This window comes from Ictidomys tridecemlineatus, chromosome 2, assembly GCF_052094955.1.
Source record: "Ictidomys tridecemlineatus isolate mIctTri1 chromosome 2, mIctTri1.hap1, whole genome shotgun sequence".
NCBI classification, from domain to species: domain Eukaryota; kingdom Metazoa; phylum Chordata; class Mammalia; order Rodentia; family Sciuridae; genus Ictidomys; species Ictidomys tridecemlineatus.
Window position 1 is genome coordinate 160,698,383 of NC_135478.1, and position 20,251 is coordinate 160,718,633.

Here is a 20,251-nt window from a genome sequence, read left to right on the forward strand (position 1 = left end):
CTGGGCACACATAGCAGGGAATCCACAACATCTAATTAGGTGCCCAGTAGGTCACTCTGCCAAAGAGGGCCCAGGGTCTAGGCTTAGATTCCTTTCCCTCTCCTACTTCATAGTATTTTACAAATAATTCTTTTCTCAGCAGGTCTGAGAAAGCAAACATCCAAGGATTATATTTTATATCACACTGAAATATGAACAGTAGATCAGAAGTGAGCTCTAAGATTTCTCAGGCTTATTAGCAACTTTCAAAACTGACTATTTTATATGAACATCCTACAAATGTTTATGTTCTTGATACCTTAGTTATAGAAATTACCTCTCATCTACTTCAAAGAGATTATATTAAATCCCACTAAATTTTATTAGCATCTTTAAAGTATCAGGGAAGCCTGATAAAATGTGATTAAGATGTTTTGCAGGTAATGAGAATTTCATAAGCATAATTATTATTTAACATAGAATTTTATAATATTCCATGGAGTCTAAAATATTTCTCATAATATTACTTTGGATTGAAAGATTTTAGGTATGCATCAATTCACATTATAGAAAATATTCTTTACCCTTGTTTAGAGACCACCATCTCTACCTTTAAAATAGTAAAAAACATGTAGGAAATACTCATAAAAACAGCAAAACCTTAAAAGTGAAGTTTTACTTTGAACTCAAAGATAAGTAAATCATTAAACAAAGTGTTAAAAAATATTTGTCATGAAAATGAATGGTTTGTGTGCTACTTATTATTTAATTATTTCTATATTATTTTATGCTGTCATTATATACAAGTGACATATTTTCTTACTAGTTTTATTTTTCAGTGGCTGATTGACAAGAAATGCAAGAAAATAATGACTTCAATTGTAAAGTGTCAAAAGTCAGAATTGCTTAGTCACACTAAAACATCATCTTCATTTAATTAAATTAGTTTTCTATACAAATATAGCTATTCAATGGTGGCAACAGCACATTAAAACTTGCTTTAAAAAAGTTTAAATAAAGGCCAGGTATGGTGGCGCACACCTGTGATGCCAGTGGCTCAGGAGGCAGAGGCAGGAGGATCGTGAGTTCAAAGCCAGCCTCAGTAATTTAGCAAGGCTCTAAGCAACTCAGTGAGACCCTGTTGCTAAATGAAATACAAAATATGGCTGGGGATGTGGTTCAGTGGTCGAGTGCCCCTGAGTTCAATCCTCAGTACACACCCCTTCCCCAAAGTTTTTTTAAATAGAATTTTTAATAGCTCATTAAATCTAAACAATTTCTATTCCACTATGTGTGAATCATCTGTTCGGGACTTCTTTTAACAGAGCTCTACTGTGCTGAAATAAGTATGTGGTACTATTAATAAATTGTACTACCCAACACTTACTCTATTCAGAGGCAGTTGGTCAAGACTACCTAACCAGTCAGTGCACAGGGAAACTTTGTATTCACCTGGCACCGTGCTTGAAAAAACTCTCCTGCAATTCCACTTATCCTGTTTTCTAAAGGGAGTAGGCTTAAGAAGAAAAATCCTGCATAGAGCTTTAAAAAAAAAAACTCTGAACTAATTTGATAGGTTATAATATATCACTACAACAAAAAGTTTTCACTACAATCTAAGTTATTTTATTTGTAATATGTTCATGTAATTTAGCTGATAAGTTTTCATCAGTTTAAGTGTGCTACACACTGAAAATTGTAAAACAAACAAAGTTTTTACCTTCCAAGATCCTAAGGCACTTAACAACTCAACACTAAATGTCATATTTCTTTGAGGAAGGAATATGAAAACTCCCTGTGAATATGGAAATATCCATTTCATTTGGAATGGAGTCCACTTGAATTTTGGCAGAAAGCGGTTTGATGTACATATTAACCATGCATACCCTCTCGCAGAAGTTCGTGGAACTATCATTAGCCCTTACTGAACAAACGATTACAGAAAAACAAAATAACTCCATATAATTATTGGAAAAGGAAGAAAGAAGGGCAAAAAGACGCCCTGTTACTGGCCATTAGTCTGGTCTATCAGTAACAAGACATGAAAGCAAGCAAGTGACAATTAACAGAAACCACCACATTTGAGGAGGGGAGACCTATTATTGGCCTTGAAAACCAGAGGTTTCTAAAATTTCCTTTAAACCATGTGGTCAAAATTAATAAGTGAAACATCAAAGAGCAGCCAAACATCATTGGGGGACAGGAAATAAGAACCAAAATAAAACAATGTTCAATGACGCCCTGAAAGGGAAACAGATTTCAGAAGCTGAGTTTATAGGGGCACCAAATCAGTTCATGAGATGTCAACCCACAACACGCCCACGGAACTCGGCACTACTGCGCTGCCTTTTCATACTTTTCCAAGTCATTCACTATAAATACCTCTAGAATTTTATAAAAGGGGAATGGAGCCTGGGTTGCTGCTTCTTCCTTGCTTTGTACCGTGTTTAGTTTTTTCATTAGCTCTAGTTAAAAAAAATACAGAAATTCATGAAGATATTCCTTTTGCCTAGAGGTTCTCTAAGCTTGAAGATGTTAATGACTTGTGAGATACCTCCAAGAATCTACCTTTTTCATTTTAAAGGTTTAAAACCTGACTTCCTTAGTTTTGGGATTAGTAAATCTTGTTTTTAGTTTTCTCAAAGGCAACTGAAATTACCATCCTTCGATGACACATGTATATATTTTTTAAATTATCTCTAAACGAAGGATGGAAGATGAACAGTGTGATGTGCAGGGCCACTTCAGGAACCACAGAACAGAAAGGAAGAAGCTGCTTCTAAACTAGAGCAAAGCAGTGGAGATAGAGAAATCAAGGGCTAAGTAGAAGAATACAGCGGCAGGATTGGTCACCAATGCCATCTGGCCATGCACCAGAAGGACAGGGAAAAGGGAAATGACTTAGACAAATTTGGCATGGCTGCTGGTAGTGATGCCACTCGCTGGCACCAGAGAGTAGGTAAAATTATGCCCTCTGTTCTAGTCAGAGTGTTCGACAAACCAAAGGTTTAGTCATACTTTATCAAAAGCCATTTCTGCCTGCCACCCACACTGGTGACTCAGCTATAAAACTGAATGACATATTCTTCATGTATATGACCCTGAATAATCCAGCACCTTTAGACATTCCCTGGTATGAAAATGGTTCTCAATATTCACTGTACGTTGGAATAAACGAGGGAGGCAGGGCTTAAAACTCGCCCACACCAAAGTCCCATCCCAAAACATTAAAAATCAGTATTTTTAGGGATCACATTACAAGAACAAGAATCATTATTTTAACCTCTTGGGGCTGGGGCTGTGACTTAGTGATAGAGCACTTGCCTAGCATGTGTGAGGCACTAGGTTCGATTCTCAGCACCACATATAAAAAAGTAAAATAACTAAACAACAACAAAAAAAAACCTAAAAAAAAACAACTAAAAAAAGTTTTAAAAGAATGTTGCAGTGAGTATTCTTATGTTTATCTTAAAAAAAAAAACCCTTTCCAATGATTCTAATATAAAGCATGACTGAGAATTAAAGCAGAAATCCTAGCACCCTGCATGCTGTTTATTGCCCTCATCCATTCTCCAACCTCAAGGCATGTGCACCCCTACTCCAGTGTCCTCACTCCCCCATTGCACTTTGTCACACTTGTGAATGTAGCGGTGCCTCAAACCATTCAACAGTATCCAGAGGGCAAAGGCTGCCTGCTCTTCACCCCTACACGTCATTCACCCAGCACATACTGAGCACACAATAAATGCCTCTTGGCCATATTTTTATTGCAGGGCACTTTAAACAGATTTAAGATTAGATTTATCCTTTCTTCTTATCTTTTCTTATTGCCTCAAGGTTCTTCTCTTATAAATCTAGTGTTAGGCATTACTTTGGGAGTATGGACAAAGTTATCCAGCATGAAGATATATGGTTTGCTCAGTCTTCAGTTTAAATCAAGCATTTTCAATCATAGCAGAGACAAAACTCTGAAAACTGACATGGTTTTAAATTAAAAGAAACTTGATTTTGCTAGAGAAAAGCATTTTCTCTGGTGCAGGGAGGTGGGGGGCATGAGAAGTGAGGATGCTGTCAAAGTTTGTTTTGCATATCAAGAAGCAGAGCCTTGGCCTTAGGTGCTAGAGCAAACTGTAGGAACCACAGATTAGGCAAGAACAGAAAAATGAGGTATGTCTGGTTTGTCTGGTTGAAAAACAATAAAGAAGGAGATTAAGAAACCTAGGAAACCTGACCAGAGGCAATTAATCTTTGAGAAGAGCTCAGAACACTTTTTTTTTTCCAAATCACTTTTTGATTTATCATAACCAGGGTTTAAATAAGTACCTGTCAAAAATCCATGCTTAGACCCCAAGTATTGCAAGTGGTGGAGTCTTTAAAAGTTTAAAAGTCTTGTGGTTAAATGGGGGTGTGCCTTGAAGGAGATATTCAGAGTCCAGTCTTTCATCTTCCTCTCTTTTTTTCTTCCCACCTGCTGTGAGGCAAGTAGCTTCCTCTGCCACACATTTCTGCCATGATATGCTGCCTCACAACAGGCCCCAAAGCAACTGACCCAACCAAACATGGACTGAAACCTCTGAAACTGTGAGGTAAAATAAACTTTTGCTCTTTTTAATTTGATTATGTCAAGTATTTTGTTATAGTAGCACAAAACTGATCAATACATTCATAGAGTCATCCATGAGTCTGAAAATTAGAGCAGAAATGACTATGAACAGTTCTCCAGACCACAGTGAGAACACAATGTCCTATCTCTCCAGTAGGGCATGAGAAAAACAAAACAGAGTTCCCGAGAAGAGTACAATGTGGCTCCAAGAACCAGAAAGGGTCTTGCTTTCCCTTGATGTGAGGGTATGATATCATCAGAAGACCAAACTTAGGCCAAGCCTATTCTCTAGTAAGTGTCTTGAGAAAAGAGGCCAAAGCCCAAGAATGAATGGCATGGCTGAGCTTCAATGAAGACTACAGGTAAATGAAGATAAATTAGATTTATACTTCCATCCTCAATCTCAACCCCTATACCCAGGCCATAATATTATATAAATATCCCTAGTACCTAAGGAATAGAAAAAGTGACTAGTGACGTAAGTCTGAATTGCTTTAAGTGGTTAACAAAATTCATCTTAATAAGGCAAAAATCACTTTTATTTCCAACTCTCCTATGATACTAGGAGCTTGTGAATAGGGCCAGGTTGAGTTATAGAAGGAAAAAGAAAATCACATTTCTGGACATAGCACTATGTTAGACTACTATGTTTTATTCCAGATAGACACACATTTGTTGGCTTTAAGTCTGGGCTTTACAGGAGGAACAAAATGAGTGAGACACTAGTGTGCATGATAGTGTGAGAAATGCTGAGAGCCAATCTCTGTACCGTGACAATAAAGTTAAGACCTGACTCCACAGGGGTGGAATGTAGGACAGGAAAAGCAGAAGAGGAAGAGGTCAGTGAACAAACCGTGAACAAGACAACGTGGGAGTTGAGTATCGTAGCATCAGATGAGAATGGATGTTTGGAGAAGGGAGTCACAGAGAGGAGAGGGTTCTGGGCAAAGGAAACCGTCCCGGAGAGCAAAGGCACAGTGACTGGAGGGAATGTGTCGTGCATGGGGCACTGAGACATATCAGCAGACACAAAGGGTATGGAAAAGACCAGAGGTGTTAGGAGGCAGAATCAACCAGGACAGCCAGTAACTGAATGTGGAGCTCCCAGGAGAAATTATCAGGATGACTCCTGGATGGGAGTCTGAGGGGCTAAGTGAGTGGAGGCAAGGACAATAATAGGAGAATTGGTTTGAAATGGGAGTGAAGACGATGCACTTCCTTTTCTGAACTCGTTGAGTCTGAAGTTCTCATGATGTACAGGAGCTGAATATCTCATAGGTAGCCTGAAATACTGACCTTGAGCTCAGGCAAGAGGTCTGAGCTGGAGTATGAAACTGAGGTTTACCAGTGGATAGTAGTGAACACTTTGGGTGAGGATGAGTTTTGTTTTGTTTTGTTTTTCCAGGAAAATTTATAAAGAAGGGATAGTCATTAAACATAGACTGCTTTTAAAATATATTGGAGGGGGTGGGTAAGCCATGCAAAGAAGAAAGCAGGGCCTCAAAGGGGGGAGGTTAGGAAAGCCAGGAAAGGCGCAGAACTGAAGTTAGGTAGCAGCTAGTGTCGAATGCAGCACGAGGATCAAATGGATCATTAGATCAAGATGTCCACTGGTCATTCATGCCCCATGGCAAAAAACAGTTTCCAAAGAATGGTGGGAGTGAAAGCCAGACATGTGGGTTAAAGACGGTGAATGAGGAAGTAGAAGCTGCTTTTTCAAAGCAACATGACTGAACAGTGGGGGAGGGGTGATAGATTATAAATAGCCAGGAGAGGAGGCGAAGCTGCATGACTGACCAAACCAGTTACCAGTTAACAAGGAAGCAGAACAGGCAGAATATCAGGATCAGTAACTCACGGACAGGAACTCCTACTGCTATTAGACCTAATTCTTCATCAGTGGCTTACTGACATACTTTTCTCTGAGTTTACACCAGATCTCAAACCTTGAGAATATGTGCTTTTTCCATTATCATTCATATTCTGTAGTTACTGGTGCTGGGTTATCACATTTTTTGCTGTAACTTTGTTAGTTAATTTATTATTCAATTTTTTACTAATACCTTGTATCTTTCTTTAAATTAGTGGGAAAATAAGGACTCACAAACTCACCAACATTAAAATGCATATTTCAAAATTACTTTTCCAAAGATGCAGTAAATTATGAATGGCTGAGATCCAGCCATGCCTTATACTATTTTCAGATGACACACTAAAATAACATACATAAATCATTTTTAAAACAATCATGATTTTCTTAACCTTCACACTGATTAAACTGATAATTTTACAGTCTCATACCTCAGGGTGAGGGGGTGAGAGGGAATCTCTACTGTAATCTAAAACCCCATAAGAGAGCAAATGTTTGTAAGGCATATAAAAAAGCATAGTAATTGTGACCATTTGTCATAAAAGCTGACATCCTTAAACATTCTCAAACTGTGGGATTTAAATTATACCTATAATCTTAGTTTGGGGTCAGCTGGTTTGAGCTGGGTGATGGCTTTGAACATTTAATTAATCTATATTTTTCATACCTGGGTAATAAAACAAGTTAACAGTTAACAAGGAAACAGAACATGCAGAATATCATAACCAATATGCATTGGCTCCATTTTGTGCCCCCTGATGCAGAAGGTGGTCTTTAAATAATCAACTCAATGACTGTTAAAATATTATAGTTCAGAAAATTGTTGTTCCATATACTTCTTTGTTTACTGTGGCACAATCCAAAAATAAAATTATCGATAATCACAAGATCTTATCACCATTTAGAAGCTTTTGGCAACATTATCAACCAACTAAAGGTTAATAATGTGGGTATTTTTTCCAGTGTACATAGGTATCCAGGGCTTGATTCCTATCAGGGTTTCTATCCCTTTAGAATATAGGAAACTTCCATGACATAAGAAATAACTAAATTCAAAACTTTGGTAACAAAATCATTCTAAATATCTCTTCTACAAGGTCTGCAAGGAGAAAAGCTGAGTTATTAAAGATGATTAATTATATAAAGATAATTTACTATTAAATAAGTGAATGCCCTTGAACCTTATAATAAAGACTGTCTCTTTATATGAGCCTGGATTTTGGGTCATTATTCCCACAAGTTGAAACTACCTATGGGAAGAGAGGTGTCACTAGAACCATAAGCCACCTACCACAACATCCAACTATTTGTCCCATGTGGAAATTCAATATTTTTTTAATAAATTGGGGGAGGCAAAGGGAAGGGCTCTAGCTAAAATGTTTACAATTGGCTCTTACTTCCCAGTTGAGGATAAGTAGTATATTTTAAAAATGGACCATTGAACTTTCTGTTTCTCACAAGTCCCCCCTTTTTCTTTGTATACCTTTTGGGGGAAATTTAGTATTTGTGGTACAAAATAATCAATGATTTAATGAATTCTGAGACTTTCAATAGAATCTCCACCAAATTAGGTATCATCAATTCCTAATTCAGCAAACTCTGAAATTGTTTCAAGACATTATGTTATCCCAAGCCATCTAAAATATATCTAGTTCACTTGGATAGTGAAGAGAATATGATCTAGGGCTAGAACAACCCAGGTCCCTACCCAAGTCAACCCTCAGCTGCTATGAATGCAAGTGCCTTGCACACATCTTCACAGGCTTCGGTTTCCCTTTCAAAACTTAAATGATAACTGCCATTTCCCAGATGTGACTGTGCATCAGATGAGTCTGAATCACAGTCAGTTAAGGCCAAAAGTAGCACTAGAAACCAGATTTAAGAAGTTAAAAAAAAATGAGGAAACAAAGGCTCCAGAGGTTAATGATTTGCCCAAGATCAAATCATAGAGAGTTGGAAAGCTGAATTGGAAACTATTCATGATAATTAAATAGATTACTGCATTTGTATAGTAATTGTATTAGGCATAAAAAGGTTTTTAGGAAAGAATTACTTTCAATCAATAGAGTGATAAATTCCATTATCATTGGAAAGTGTCCCATTTCTTTAGAGACCTTAGAAATCACCCATTCAGATATCCACCTGTAAAGGATGAGAACATCAGAGCACAGTAACTTCAATGAGAACTGAGATCTCATCTTTTTTTAAATGTCATTTTATATGTAAAAACATTCCATAAATTATAAAAGGCTTTAAAATGTAAGTGGTATAAATAGAAGTTAAGATAAATAATTACTGTGCATAGGTTTTGAAAGATTGCTGTAATTAATTGCTTTGGAATTATGTGGGTTACTGATAATTATGGCCATTTTTTTGCATTATTTATTTTTGGTGTGAGATAATAAAAGAGTAGGATAATAGGCTGTTTTTGTCTAGATCTGAAGATCAGGACTAAGATGATTAATTAGTTTTTGAAGTTGAAAAGGACTTTCTCCTGAAATTTAATGTAGGATTCAGGGCAAAAATACTGTCATTTTACAGTGTAGGTGTCTAAATACAACACTGAGAATTATAGTCTGCCATAAATATTATTGAGAGCTCAAAGGTATATAAAATCTGGTATGACCCTAATCAGATTACCTACTAGCAGTAATAAAACTATAGATGCATTCTAACTTAAGGAAATTGATGACATTTATACCTTGGGAGTATTTTCTATTTATTAAATTAATACATGTCTGTACTGTTGCCAGATTCAAACTGGTTAATTAGAACTTGACCAGATAGCTTCATTTGGAGACTCCTTAGGGTCCCTCCTGTATGCATACTGAATAAACTCCTTTGGCTTCTCTCTGTTGCTTTATCCCAAAATACTTCCCAAGGAGATGCAGTAAATTAAAATGAGAATCAGATATACCTAGAGTCAAATTCTTGCTTTACCATTTACTGGCTGTGCACCCTTGAGCAAGATCCACAGACAGTCCAAATCTCAAGTAACTGAAGAAATACACGCTGAGTCAGGACTCCATATAATGTCTGGTCCCACAATGTAAGACTGGACTATGGGAATGTTGATGTGACTGGTGATGAGAATGGTGACCACAAGGAGAAAGAGAGGAAATCATATACAGGCTCCAAGCTTCTCTGTGTTGCCTTGGCAACATTGATTTTCAGTGGTAAGGAATGCCCCTTAGAAACCTTACAAAGTTTTGAAGACACATTTCAGTCCTATCTACTAGAGTCTAATATAAGCCATTCAATAATACTTCTTCCCCATGATGAAAATGATTAATAAGTATCCCTGACACTAGACGGCCCCTCTTCCTGGAAGAAAATATGTTGGATGCCATTGAATGTGCCATGAAGAGTTCAGAACACACTTGAATCTAATGTATGAAATATGATATGTCAAGAGCTTTGTAATGTTTTGAACAACCAATAAAAAAAAAAAGAATTGCTATGCTCTTCCAGGGTAAAAAAAAAAAAAAGATACCTAATATTTGTGCCTGTTCCTTTTCTTCTAGTAACCCTAAGGTATTTGAAAGCATGAAACAGTATGGTGAGTATGTGTTTGTGTATGTATGTATATATGTTAAAATAGTCCTCCAAAATTCTTAAGCAGGCTATTTAGTCACCTATGCTCAGTTTAAATTCTAGAACCTTCAATTGCTTAGGGAATCATTCCTCCCTACCCCCGCCCCCCACAAACCACATTTTCCCACACAATTAAGGACAAAAATAATTATAGGAAGCTCTGTTCAGAATGAAGGGGAAATGTAATTAAAAATTATTCAATTTCTCTTCTATGGTAGGAAGAACTAAATCACTTTTGTAAACCTACCAAAGAACATAAAAACTTTGAAGTTTCACTTTATGTGCCATTTAAATATTTGCCCATTACACATATGATCGCATCTCACGTAAACATGACCTCTTTCCAATCATGTACAAAAAAGTGATTATTTCCAATGACAGGTACATCCAATGTGATCTAAAAACAGTTTGCTTCCCTGTAGATGTCTGCGTGTGTACATGAAACTTACTGAGCCCAGGTCGATGATGAAGCAGTCGCCCTTGTTGAAACTGTTCCAGCTGAGGGGAACTTCTGTGGCCCTGACCACTCTCCGGCCCTTCACGTGCAGGAGCCTCTCCGCTGACAGGTCGTTGGTAAGAACATGATTTAGTCCAGATGCCACACCTCCAGCCTGATCAGTGGGAGGAAGACACAACACAAAACAGAGAAAAGTGGTGAGGCTGCTAACTAGTCAGGGCAAGGCATAAGACCACTGGTGTTTGTGCCCACCTGTGCCTGAAGGACCAGGAGAAAATAGCCAGGTAAGTCCATGTAAAGAGTTAAATAGGGAGAGAGTTCCTTGGTAAATCAACAGGTTTGTTTGTTGGTTTGCTCTGTTTGTTCTTCCTGTTTTAGAAACTCTATTTAAAAACCACAAGTATTTACTGAGAACCTTCAGGGAAGAAAACCCCAGATGCATTAACTAAAAGAAAGGGTGGTAGTTCTTGTCCCTCAGGAATGAGTGATTCCCAAATCATTAATCAGTGAAAAGGCAAAATAATAATAATAATAATAATAATAATAATAATAATAATAATAATACTTTTTAAAGAAGAAGGCAACAGAAGGCTGGAAAAGTCAGAGGGAACAGGCACAGATGACAGCAGCAGAGAACAAGCACCCCACATTAGGACATAGTTGCAGTCAGGACAGAGAAGGGGAGTAGGATCTGGCCAGGGATCTGCTTCTATGCAGAGAGCATCTTTGTTTTTATGTTAAAATATCAAAGATCTTCTTCATTTTCTGGCAAAGAAAGCTTATCCAATATGCTAAGACTGAATATTTTTACCTTAAGTTAAGAGAGATATACTATCTGATTGCACATCCCCAACCAAAACAAAACAACAGGACACCACTGGATTTGGGAGATGCTAAAGAAAAAACTTATACTGTATCAACTACATCTTCTTGCATTATTCACAATCATCTTTTCATTTACCTTTTTATTTTTTAATTAAATGTTAGGAACCATATTTACTTCCAGAATTGATTATGAAGTAATGTGCATAATTAAGAGGCATCATAAACAATAGATTACAGACTTCCCACAATGGTCAGAAAAATTGGCTATATTAAGTAATATATAGAAGAGTCTAATTTTCAAATTTATCATATAAACATATACAGTAAATGCAAAATAAGGGACTAAGTTGCATATGTAGTCACTGGCACATTCTTTAAATTTACATATACTTTAAATTTCTACCATTCTCTAAGAATAGGCCCTTATAAATAGAAACGTTTTATTGGAATAGGTTAAATGTTGAGTCAGGGCAATTATAACCTCAAATTTTTTTAAAAAATAATAATATCCTAGTCCCTAATTTTGCAAGATTGTAACATTTCTTGACTGAATAAATTGTTATGTAACAAAATAAATACAAGTTTTCACCTACACATTATTGTTTATGGCCATTTTGGTTTTTTAAATAAGTAAAATTCATTGTGATCTGAATTTAAAAAATAGAAAAGAATACATGATCTGAAAAAAATGTTATAAAATATAGAGCAGATTTAGACTGAGGATACACCCATAATATTCAGGCTACACTCAGGGTGAATCATAAGTGATGTGTAATCTAAAAATTTGCTATTATTTTTAAAAATAATCTTGTCTCTAATATTTAATGCTACAAAGGCACAAAGGAAAAAATCATGCGCTCTCTCTCTCTCTCTCTCTCTCTCTCTCTCTCTATATATATATATATATATATATATATATATATATATATATGTCAGATAGTAATTCCATGAATACTGTTTGAATTAATGCTAGAAACTTCCAATCCTTTTCTGCCTTCATGAGTCAAAATTAAAGCAGAGTGGATGACCCTCCATATCAGTGGTACCATAAACACAGGTTTGCCAGCTGACAGATGTCTGATGGTCCCTGTTTACCATCATAGCTGACAGTGGCATCTTGCTGAGCTTGAGAAAAGTATGTTAATCAGAAATTTAATAAAAGGGAGCAGTGGTAAGTAATAGGCCTCTATAACACGTTCCCAGGCTCCCAAAAGACCTCAGCAAGAAATGACACAAGTCAACAAAATGAGACGGGAAGATGATCTTAGCATTTTCTAACTCAATTTACATTGCATATAGCAACTTCATATGATTTCTGTAGCCTAGGTAATGGCAGACTTTTCAAGTTTTATCCAGTCCAAATAAACAATAAACTTTTCCAGAAGGTAATCTTCAATTAAAAGTTTTTCCTGGCATATGAATCATTGGCTTATTTTGAGAGCATCCTAGTATAATGATTACTAGCTTTTAAGCACTGAAGTCACATGGTCACACAGGCACACACTAGCTACAAAACTTTGGTAAGCCTCTTTGAGCTTTGCTTTATCTTAAAAGGGAAGTTATAATAGAAACTGTATCATATAATTTATATTAAATTAGACAATATACAAAAAGTGATTGACCTATTCCTGTAGCTTGCAACTAATAATGGGATGAAATTCAGCGTGACATAACCATCTTCTAGGTGGTTATCTCTGCTTCCACATTTCCTATCAAGTATTGCTGCAACTGCATATATTCCACATGTACAATGTCACCACTGATAAAATAGTCAACTGCTTTTCTTGCTGATAAATTTGACCTCCATTTGCAGACATCCTCTTTCTGAAAAATGTTAATCTGTGGTGGCTTGAATTATTAGAAGCTAAGTATCCTATAACTATAAAGTTACTTTTATTAGGTCTACTTTTGAATATATATCCAGAAGTTTTATTTTCCAATGTCAATGGCCAATAGGACTAATAATGTCCTAAATCTTTATTGATTATGTATTGTTTAGATGTTTTATTATTTAATTTAATCTTTAATCCTTACAACACCTGGATGAGGAAGCTGTTATTATGCCCATTGTACATTCAAGGGAATCTAAGACAGAAACCTTAAGTGTTTGCCCTAAGGCAAACAAGTCTTTTGGAAGAAATGGGTTCACAACTAAGACAATGCTACAGCACCTGCTCTTAGTAACTACAAGTCCTTGCTTATTTCAAAAGTTGGGTTCATTAACATGATGAAAGTTTCAGAATCATTTGACATAAACTAGAGGAACTCATATGAGTTAAATAAAATAGATGTAATAGTCTCACTTTTGGAGTCATTTTGAAATAATGATTTCAAAAGAGATAAAAGAACTTACAAATAGGTAAAGAAGAACTCAAACTATCACTATTTGCTGATGACATGATTCTATATCTAGAAGATCCAAAAATTCCAATAGAAAACTTCTAGAACTAATAAATGAATTCATCAAAGTAGCAGGATATAAAATCAACACCCATAAATCAAATGCATTCCTATATATCAGCGATGAATCCACTGAAAGAGAAATTAGGAAAACTACCCCATTCACAATAGCCTCAAAAATAAAATACCTACGAATCCATCTAACAAAAGAGGTGAAAGAACTCTACAATGAAAACTACAGAACACTAAAGAAAGAAATTAAAGAAAACCTCAGAAGATGGAAAGATCTCTTATGCTCCTGGATAGGCAGAATGAATATTGTCAAAATGGCCACACTACCAAAAACACTATACAAATTTAATGCAATTCCTAATAAAATCTAAAATCCCAATGACATTCTTCATAGAATTAGAAAAGGCAATCATAAAATTTATTTGGAAAATAAGAGACCCAGGATAGCCAAAGCAATCCTTAGCAAGAAAAGTGAAGCAGGAGGCATCACAATATCAGACCTTAAACTATACTACAGAGCTATAGTAACAAAAATAGCATGGTATTGGCACCAAAATAGACTTGTTGACCAATGGTACAGAATAGAGGACACAGAGAAAAATCCACATAAATATGGTAATGTCATACTAGACAAAGGTGCCAAAAACATTCACTGGAGAAAAGATAACCTATTCAACAAATAATGCTGGCAAAACTGGAAATCCATATGTAGCAAAATGACATTAACCCTCTATATCTCACCCTGCACAAAAATCAACTCAAAGTGGATCAAAGACTTAGGTACCAGAACCTGTACCTAACAGAAGAAAAAGTAGGCCCAAATTTTCACCATGTCGACCTAGGATCTGACTTCCTTAGCAAGACTCCTAAAGTGCAAGAAGTAAAATCAAGAATCAATAAATAGGATGGATTCAAATCAAAAAGCTTTTTTCCCAGCAAAGGAAACAATAATGTGAGGAGAGAGCCTACAGATCAGGAGAAAATCTTTACCACATACACCTCCAATAAAGCATTAATCTCTAGGATATATAAAGAACTCAAAAAACTTAACGCCAGAAAACAAATAACCCAATCAATAAATGGGCTTAAGGAACTGAAAAGACACTTCACAGAAGAAAAAACGCAAAGGATCAACAAATATATGAACAAGTGTTCAACATCCCTAACAATTAGAGAAATGCAAATCAAAACTACTCTAAGATTTTATCTCACTCCTGTCAGAATGGCAACTATCAAGAATACCAGCAATAATAAATGTTGGCAAGGATGTGGGAAAAAAAAGTACATTCATACATTGCTGGTGGAACTACAAATTGGTGCAACCACTATAGAAAGTAGTATGAAGATCCCTCAGAAAACTTGGAATGGAAACACTACAACCAAGCTATCCCACTCCTCGGTTTATACCCAAAGGACTTAAAATTAGCATAAGATAGTAACACAGCCATGTCAATGTTTATAGCAGCTCAATTCACAATAGCTAAACTATGGAACCAACCTGGGTGTCCCTCAACAGATTAATGGATAAAGAAACTGTGGTATATATACACAATGGATTATTACTCAGCTTTAAAGAAGAATGAAATTATGGCATTTGCTGGTAAATGGATGGAGTTGGAGAATATCATGCTAAGCAAAATAAGCCAATCCCAAAGCTCCAAAGGCCGAATGTTTTCTCTAATATGCAGATGCTAATTACAATAAGGTGGGGGTGGGCACTAAAGAAGAATAGCATTACCTTAGATTAGGTGGAGGGAAATGAAGGGAGGGGAGGGGAGGGGATGGGATGTGGGGATAGGAAAGATAGTAGAATGAAACAGACGTTATTACTGTATATATATATATATATATATATATATATATATATGCATGACCAATATAATTCTACAACATGTACACTCAGAAAAATGAGAAATTATATCCCATCTATGTATAATATATCAGAGTACATAAATGCATTCTTCTGTCACGTATAACTAATTAAAACAGATAAAAAAAATATAATCCAAAAAAAGAGATAAAAGAACTTATAATTGTTTTTTTTTTTACTCATTTCAATGGTATCACAAATATTCAACAGGCTTTGATCAAGTAAAGGTAAAAATTAACCTGGCATCTTAATATGCAGATTAATATATATTCAAATATCCAGTTTAGCTCTGAGGTTTCAGGTCTTCACCAGGGGGATATTCTCAGTGGTGGGCAATAATGGGGTATACAAAGCACCTGGTGGACCAGATATTTTTTATGAAAAGATTTATGTCTGGGAAGGGTTTTATGCTTTGAATATGAAGTGTCCTCCAAAGACTCATATGTTAAAGGATTGTTCCCCAATGTACCAATGTTGCAGGGGGCCTTTGGAAAGTGATTGGATCATGTAGGCTCTGACCCCATCCATGGATTAAACCACTGATGGATTAATAATTTGTGGTATTATGGGAAGTGGTGGAAATTTTAGGAGATGGGACCTAGTTGTAAGAAGCAGATCACCAGGGCCAGGTCCTAGAAGGGTGTCTCTTGTCCCCAGCTCTTTCAACATTCTCTCTCTTCCCTGACACCCCTCTGCTTTCTGGCAGCCATGAGCTGGGCAGCTGTCTTTGTATCCCCTACAAAGCAATGAATGGACTGAAAACTCTTAAACTGTGAGCTAAAATAAATCTTTCCTCCTCTAAGTTGTTTTTCATGGGTATTTAGTCACAATAAAGGAAAAGCTGACGGATACAGAGGATACTTCTCATACTTTAACTGAACAGGCATTTATAGAAGAAATAGGAAAATGGGGAAGTGTAACTAGTCTGTAAAGGTCACTGGGAAATTTTCAGGAAAAACCCATAGTGAAGGGGACAGAACTATTTATCGATTTTTGTTTGCTTCAGAAATAATGCAAACTGATATTTCAAGCCAATACATATACATTATTGGGTTCATGTGTGAGCATGTGTATCTGAGTCTGTGTGGCTAACCTCAGATATTTTCAGCTCAGTGGTTTCATTTTTATATCTAAGATTGAACCACAACACTGGGGGAATATGTGTGTCATTCTTTGCAGTAACTGAAATTATAATTGCTATAAATACTGTATGAGGTGTTCCAGAACAATTCAGGTTCTGAAGACTTGGATTACTTGCACCAAATTCAGAGATTCTCCAGAAGAGTAAAAATGAAAACTGCTAGGATGCAAGTTACCAATATTTAAATATTGAAATAACTTTACAAAATATTAAAGGGCTCTCTTGTCAAGATGCAATCAAAAGACCTCCTTAAAAATTAACCTCTCAAAATAAATTTAGTCCATTCCACAAGCATTTACTGAGCACCTACTATGTGTCTGTCAGATAGTAGGACTATATCAGTGAACAAAAGAGATTAAAACAAAATAAAAACAAAAAACCCTGCTCACAATGAACTTTCATTTCATGAGGACATGAGGTATGCATGAATAGGAGGAGAAACTGAAACTGTCTTAAAGGAAATTGTCTGAGAGAGGTGCTTACCTTATACTTCAGACCTCCTTTGAAATAGCCAACAAAATCAGTAGACTCGTAGCCTTGCAATTCTCTGCTCTGTACTGGCTTGCCCCCCAAATAGTCATCCATCTGCACAGTGAAGATGGCAGCTGCTGTGCTCTCATCCTGCGAGCACTCCTTTCCTGGAAGCAGCAAATGACAGCATCTCAATTATCATGCAAGGAAAAGCATTACAGCAGACTTTTTTCCTTTTCTTCTTTTCTTTTCTTTCTTTCTTTCTTTTTTTTTTTTTTTTGATTGAACCTAGGGGTGCTTTACTAGTGAACATACCCAGCCCTTTTTATTTTTGATTTGGAGACAGAGGCTCCATAAGTTGCTGAGGCTGGGCTTGAACTTTTGTCCTTCCATCCTTAGCCTCCCAAGTTGTTGGCATTGCAGGTGTGTGCTACCACATGCAGCTATGACAAACTTTCTTCCAGTTGTATGTCAATGCAACAGTCATCTGCAGAAAGATCTTTAAGTAGATACATTAACTACAAACTTAATTTTGCTCCTGCTTTTTTCCAATGCCTTTGAATAATTTTAAAAGAAACACTGCCATCTGAGTATATTGAGAAAATACAACAATATACTCCAATAAGATTTAAGAAAGCATTCTTTTGGTACAGTCAAGAAGATCTTGCTAGGAAAACATTCTGCAATTTATTTAGCCCTTAATAGCAACAAACTCCAGGCTTCCAATAGGTCAATATGTTAATTGTGAAGAATATGAACATCATGGGAAATAATGAAATAACTTCGGGAAATAGAGTGGTTTTTAAAACAAGAAAAAAAATGAAAGTAACTGGACTTTACACCTATTTTTGAGTCTGTGACCCCATTTCACTATCTTGTTACTTCTGTTTGTATGAAGTAATCAATCTCTGAAGGAAAAGACAGAGTAAAGGATGTTGCATGCTAACATTTATTAAATGTTCATGTACTTGATATTGTCCCAGAAATTTAGCAAAAATGTACACATAAGTTTCTCTAATACTGAGCCCATCCAGGCAACCTCACTGAGATCAAAATGAAAATTTCTAAGAGTCAATGCCTGCAGTGTATTTACTGGTCAGGGCCAAGACAATCTCAAGAAGAATACAAATTCTATTTTTTAAAAAACACTTCAAAACACTTACATATGAGTTGTATGAAAATCATAAGTGATTATAGAAATAATAACTAAATTGATGTATTTATAGTATCCTTACTATAGGACAGGCACTGTATTACCATCTAACATAAATGATCTTCAACCCATTGTCTGCTACGTTTCAAGGGAGGAAATGTAGGCTTAGAGAGGTTGAGTAACTTTTGTGAGGTCACAAAGTGATCTTTGGCAGAAGAGGACCCAGAGAGTTTTGTGTACCCAAAGCACAGGCTATTAGGAAGTACATCAGGGGATATGTTTCCTCACAGGGTCAACACTGCAGCATATAGCACAGGTAATGACTTTCTCAATAAGACTAAAGCTCAAGAAATAATGCCAAGAGTTAATATATGGGAAGGCACCAAGTTAAAAAGCTTCTTCACAGCAAAGGAAACAAGAATGTGAAGAAAGATCTTACAGAAGGAGAGAAAAATCTTTGCTAGTTCCTCTGTGGCAGAGGATTAATATACAAAATATATAAAGAACTCAAAAAACGTATGACCAAAAAGAAAATAAGTAACCCAATTAGTAAATGGGCAAATGAACTAAACAGATACTTTTCAAAAGAAGAAATACAAATCACCAACAAATATATGAAAAAAATTTCAACATCATTAGCAATTAGGGAAATGTAAATCAAAACTACACTGAGATTTCATCTCACCCTAGTCAAAATGGCAGTCATCACGAATACAAACTATAATAAATGCTGGAGAGGACGTGGAGAAACACTGTTGGCTGAATTGTAAACTAGTACGACCACAATAGAAATCAGTATGGAGGTTCCTCAAAAGACTAGGAATGGAACCACCATGTGACCCAGCTATACCACTCCTCAGTATTTATCCTAAAGAATTAAAGCCATCATACTGTAATGATACATGCATACCCAGGTTTATAGCAGCACAATTCACAATGGCCAAACTATGGAACCAGCCTAGGTGTCCATCAACAGAAAAATGGATAAAGAAAATATGGAATATATATATATATATATATATATATATATATATATATATATACACACACACAATGGAGTTTTATTCAGCCATAAAGGAAAATGAGATTATGTCATTTGCAGGAAAATAGATGGAACTTAAGACCAATATGCTAAGCAAAATAAGTCAAACTCAGAAGGTCAAAGGTCATATGTTTTCTCTCATAAATGGAAGCTAGAGAGGAAAAGGGAAAAGAAAGGTGGGAGGGATCACATGAAAACCAAAGGGAGATCAGCTGAATAGAGGAAAGGGACCAGAGAGGGATGAGAAAAGAGAAAAGGATAACACTGGGGAATGACATTGGCCAAATTATACTGTTATATTGTGCACATGTACAAATATGTAACAACCATTTCAACTATGCACCAGTAAAAAATGTAGGGGAAAAAAAAAGATATGTTTTTTTACATTCTGATTCTCATTAAGTAGTAAAATTTTGTGGTGACTAGCATATATTAATTTCTCCCATGGATAACCAATGCATAAAAATTTAGAAGCCTCCACAATATAATAGTTCAACTGATCACCTCAGTTGAAAGTATTCACCAAAACTGAAAAAAAGGAAATCAGTCAGCTATTTAAAATAGAAAGAAACAATTTCTTTACAATTCCCCCTCTCAAGCTTGAAGTCAACCTGTGTAGTAGGATATTCTCAAGAAAAAAAAAATCAGCAGCTAGAAGAGTACTTGACATTAACATTTTGTGAATGGTCTGTGGTCAAACGTAAATATTTGATACACATAAAAAAACAAGTAGGGCTGGGATTGGGGCTCAGTGGTAGAGTGCTCACCTAGCATGCTTGAGGCACTGGATTCGATCCTCAACACCACATAAAGATACATACATAAAGGTATTAT

The 20,251-nt window shown here is 36.0% G+C and overlaps 1 protein-coding gene across 3 annotated transcripts in view; it reads right to left on the reverse strand.

Moving 5' to 3' along the window:
- The window catches only part of Scin (scinderin), a 135,608-nt gene that overhangs the window by 50,824 nt on the left and 64,533 nt on the right, over positions 1 to 20,251 (reverse strand). For all 3 annotated transcript variants that reach the window (XM_078040053.1, XM_078040054.1, XM_005340415.5), the window contains 2 exons: positions 17,235 to 17,389; positions 10,496 to 10,657 (listed from right to left, as the gene is read on the reverse strand). In XM_078040053.1, the coding sequence (XP_077896179.1) occupies positions 10,496 to 10,657; positions 17,235 to 17,389 (317 nt within the window). The remainder of the gene's footprint in view (positions 1 to 10,495; positions 10,658 to 17,234; positions 17,390 to 20,251) is intronic.